Here is a 5,000-nt window from a genome sequence, read left to right as displayed (position 1 = left end):
TAGTGGAGTTGACAAGGAGAGAGGCTTCCTTCCAATCAAATGACCAATCTAAACTAATCTGCCAAACTAACCCTGATTCAGATGACCATCCTACCCATGCTAGATTACGGAGACGTCATTTATAGATCGGCAGGTAAGGGTGATCTCGAACGGCTAGATGTTCTTTACCATTCGGCCATCAGATTTGCCACCAATGCTCCTTATAGGACATATCACTGCCCTCTATACTCCTCTGTAAACTGGTCATCTCTGTATACCCGTCGCAAGACCCACTGGTTGATGCTTATTTATAAAACTCTCTTAGGCCACACTTCCCCCTATCTGAGATACCTACTGCAGCCCTCATCCTCCACATACAACACCCGTTCTGCCAGTCACATTCTGTTAAAGGTCCCCAAAGCACACAGATCCCTGGGTCACTCGACTTTTCAGTTCGCTGCAGCTAGCGATGAGCTGCAACAAACACTCAAACTGGACAGTTTTATCTCAATCTCTTCATTCAAAGACTCAATCATGGACACTCTTACTGACAGTTGTGGCTGCTTTGCGTGATGTATTGTTGTCTCTACCTTCTTGCCCTTTGTGCTGTTGTCTGTGCCCAATAATGTTTGTACCATGTTTTGTGCTGCTACCATGTTGTGTTGTTGCCATGTTGTGTTGCTACCATGTTGTTGTCATGTTGTCTTGCTACCATGCTGTGTTGTCATGTTGTCAGGAAATCAAAAGCTAGCTTTTTCAAACAGAAATTTGCATCCTGTAGCTCTAACTCCAAAAAGTTCTGGGACACTGTAAAGTCCATGGAGAACAAGAACACCTCCTCCCAGCTGCCCACTGCACTGAGGCTAGGTAACACTCTCCCCACCGATAAATTCACGATAATCGAGAATTTCAATAAGCATTTCTCTACGGCTGGCCATGCTTTCCTCCTGGCTACCCCAACCCCGGCCAACAGCTCCGCACCCCCCGCTTCTACGTGCCCAAGCCTCCCCAGCTTCTCCTTCACCCAAATCCAGATAGCATATGTTCTGAAAGAGCTGCAAAACCTGGACCCATACCAATCAGCTGGGCTAGACAATCTGGACCCTCTCTTTCAAAAATTATCCGCCGTCATTGTTGCAACAGTCTGTTCAGCCTCTCTTTCGTATCGTCCGAGATCCCTAAAGATTGGAAAGCTGCGGTCATCCCCCTCTTCAAAGGGGGTGACACTCTAGAACCAAAATGTTATAGACCTATAGCCATCCTCCCCTGCCTTTCTAAAGTCTTCGAAAGCCAAGTTAATAAACAGATCACTGACCATTTCGAATCCCACCGCACCTTTTCCGCAATCCGGTTTCCGAGCTGGTCACGGGTGCACCTCAGCCACGCTCAAGGTACTAAACAATATCATAACCGCCATCGATAAAAGATTGTACTGCGCTGCCGTCTTCATCGACCTGGCCAAGGCTTTCGACTCTGTCAATCACCGTATTCTTATCGGCAGACTCAACAGTCTTGGTTTCTCAAATGATTGCCTCGCCTGGTTCACCAACTACTTCTCAGTGTGTCAAATCGGAGGGCATGTTGTCTGGACCTCTGGCAGTCTCTATGGGGGTGCCACAGGGTTCAATTCTCGGACCGACTGTTTTCTTTGTATATATCAATGATGTCGCTCTTGCTGCGGGTGATTCCCTGATCCACCTCTACGCAGACAACGCCATTCTGTATACATCTGGCCCTTCTTTGGACACTGTGTTAACAAACCTCCAAACAAGCTTCAATGCCATACAACTCTCCTTCCATGGCCTCCAACTGCTCTTAAACTCTAGTAAAACTAAATTCATGTTCTTCAACCGATCGCTGCCCGCACCCGCCCGCCCGTCCACCATCACTACTCTGGACGGTTCTGACTTAGAATATGTGGACAACTACAAATACCTAGGTGTCTGGTTAGACTGTAAACTCTCCTTCCAGACTCATATTAAACATCTCCAATCCAAAATTAAATCTACAATCGGCTTTCTATTCTGCAACAAAGCATCCTTCACTCACGCCGCCGAACATACCCTAGTAAAACTGACTATCCTACCGATCCTCGACTTCGACGATGTCATTTACAAAATAGCCTCCAACACTCTACTCAGCAAACTGGATGCAGTTTATCACAGTGCCATCCGTTTTGTCACCAAAGCCCCATAAACCACCTACCACTGCGACCTGTATGCTCTAATCGGCTGGCCCTCGCTACATATTCGTCGCCAGACCCACTGGCTCCAGGTCATCTATAAGTCTTTGCTAGGTAAAGCCCCGCCTTATCTCAGCTCACTGGTCACGATAACAACACCCACCCGTAGCATGTGCTCCAGCAGGTATATCTCACTGGTCACCCCCAAAGCCAACACCTCCTTTGGCTGCCTTTCCTTCCAGTTCTCTGCTGCCAATGACTGGAACGAATTGCAAAAATTGCTGAAGCTGGAGACTTATATTTCCCTCACTAACTTTAAACATCAGCTATCCGAGCAGCTAACCGATCGCTGCAGCTGTACATAGCCCATCTGTAAATAGCCCATCCAATCTACCTACCTCATCCCCATATTGTTTTTATTTACTTTTCTGCTCTTTTTCACATCAGTATCACTACTTGCACATCCTCATCTGCTCATTGATCACTCCGGTGTTAATTTGCTAAATTGTAATTACTTCGCTACTATGGCCTATTTATCACCTTACCACCACCATTTACACACACTATATATAGACTTTCTTTTATTTCCTATTGTGTTATTGACTGTAGGCTTGTTTATTCCATGTGTAACTCTGTGTTGTTGTTTGTGTCGCACTGCTTTGCTTTATCTTGGCCAGGTCACAGTTGTAAATGATAAATTGTTCTCAACTAGCCAACCTGGTTAAATAAAGGTTAAATAAATAAAATAAAACAAAACATGTGTTGCTGCCTTGCTATGTTGTTGTCTGAGGTCCTTCTTTATGTAGTGTTGTGGTGTCTCTCCCAGCCCCCCTCCCCACAGGAGCCTAGTTAAATAAAGGTGAAATAAAAATACATTTAGAAAATCAATCAACCACTCACTCATTGACTATCAATCTGTCACGACTTCCACCGAAGGTGGCTCCTCTCCCTGTCCGGGCGGTGCTCGGCGGTCGTCGTCGCCGGCCTACTAGCTGCTACCGATCCATGTTTCCTTTTCGTTTGTGTCTGTCTGTTTTGTTTAAACCTGTATACTATTAGTTCATTTTGGTGGGTTTATTAAACTCCGCTGCCTGCTAGTCTTTGTGGGGGATTGTTTGCTGTTGTTGCTGTGCTAGGGGTGTGTGTTTGTGGGGGATTGTTTGCTGTTGTTGCTCTGCTAGGGGTGTGTGTTTGTGGGGGATTGTTTACTGTTGTTGCTGTGCTAGGGGTGTGTGTTTGTGGGGGATTGTTTGCTGTTGTTGCTGTGCTAGGGGTGTGTGTTTGTGGGGGATTGTTTGCTGTTGTTGCTCTGCTAGGGGTGTGTGTTTGTGGGGGATTGTTTGCTGTTGTTGCTGTGCTAGGGTTGCGTGTTTGTGGGGGATTATTTGCTGTTGTTGCTGTGCTAGGGGTGTGTGTTTGTGGGGGATTGTTTGCTGTTGTTGCTGTGCTAGGGGTGTGTGTTTGTGGGGGATTGTTTGCTGTTGTTGCTGTGCTAGGGTTGTGTGTTTGTGGGGGATTATTTGCTGTTGTTGCTGTGCTAGGGGTGTGTGTTTGTGGGGGATTGTTTGCTGTTGTTGCTGTGCTAGGGGTGTGTGTTTGTGGGGGATTGTTTGCTGTTGTTGCTGTGCTAGGGGTGTGTGTTTGTGGGGGATTGTTTGCTGTTGTTGCTCTGCTAGGGGTGTGTGTTTGTGGGGGATTGTTTGCTGTTGTTGCTCTGCTAGGGGTGTGTGTTTGTGGGGGATTGTTTACTGTTGTTGCTCTGCTAGGGGTGTGTGTTTGTGGGGGATTGTTTGCTGTTGTTGCTGTGCTAGGGGTGTGTGTTTGTGCCACAGGGTTTTCTCCTCACGGTCGTGTTGTACCGTTTGTAGTGTATTTAGGAGTAGCGGTTTCTCCTCCGTTGTGTTACGTTTATTTCCCTGTGTGGCGACATCGTTGGGTGTGTTTCCCCACCTGTTGTTGTCGTGTTTTGGGACGTTCAATAAACGACTACTGGAAATTCCTGCTCCTGACTCCTACCTCCTGCTCCTGACTCCTGCTTCTTCTCCTGACTCCTACCTCTTCTCCTGACTCCTACCTCCTGTCCTAACTCCTACCTCCTGTCCTGACTCCTACCTCCTGTCCTAACTCCTACCTCCTGTCCTAACTCCTACCTCCTGTCCTGACTCCTGCCTCCTCTTAGGAGGCACCTAACACAGTCACTCAGTCAAACAATCAACCTTCCCAACCATCCCTCCATCATCCATCCGCCCAACCACCCATCCATCCATCCACCAATCAACCAATCGCTCACCTTCCAGCCGGCCATCGATAGGCCGAAGACGAAGAGGGGCAGGAGGAAGAAGCAGGAAATGATGTAGACGCCGGCGAACCAGCGATACTGTGCCGTGATGTTACCCAGGGCCTTAGCCAATCGGATGGGGATACGGGTAAAGGGGATTGGATACCACAAGATGATACCAGACACGTTGAACACGAAGTGGATCAGAGCGATCTGGGGAAGGGAGGGAGGGATGAGTGTGTGGTAGGGTGTGTGTGTGTGTGTGTGTTTGTGTGTGTGTGTGCGTGCGTGCGTGCGCGTGCGTGTGTCTGACCTGTAGAGCGTTGGCCAGGGTGTTTCCAGGTGCTGCCATGGCTGCCAGTATAGCCGTGGTCGTCGTGCCGATGTTGGCCCCTAGCGACAGAGGGTACGCCCTCTCGATGCTGATCACACCAATACCTACACACGAGGGGAACACTTAGTACCATACACATGACATTACCTGTAGTTCCATTTACCATGGAGGGGAGGGAGGGGGAGGGAGGGGAGGGGAGGGGAGGGGGAGAGAGGAGAGGAGAGGAA

General features: G+C 48.3%; 1 protein-coding gene across 1 annotated transcript in view; it reads right to left on the bottom strand.

Annotated features, from left to right (window-relative positions):
* LOC115187837 (sodium-dependent phosphate transport protein 2B-like) overlaps nucleotides 1-4,939 on the bottom strand; it is a 6,062-nt gene extending 1,123 nt beyond the window's left edge. Inside the window, exons 1-3 of the mRNA XM_029746879.1 lie at nucleotides 4,921-4,939; nucleotides 4,753-4,877; nucleotides 4,452-4,652 (exon numbers count right to left, since the gene is read on the bottom strand). Coding sequence (XP_029602739.1) covers nucleotides 4,452-4,652; nucleotides 4,753-4,877; nucleotides 4,921-4,939 — 345 coding nt within the window. The remainder of the gene's footprint in view (nucleotides 1-4,451; nucleotides 4,653-4,752; nucleotides 4,878-4,920) is intronic.
* Nucleotides 4,940-5,000: the final 61 nt, after the last annotated feature.

The sequence above is a fragment of the Salmo trutta genome, unplaced genomic scaffold (genome assembly GCF_901001165.1).
Source record: "Salmo trutta unplaced genomic scaffold, fSalTru1.1, whole genome shotgun sequence".
Classification (NCBI taxonomy): Eukaryota; Metazoa; Chordata; class Actinopteri; order Salmoniformes; family Salmonidae; genus Salmo; species Salmo trutta.
This window is presented reverse-complemented; position numbering and strand designations above follow the sequence as displayed.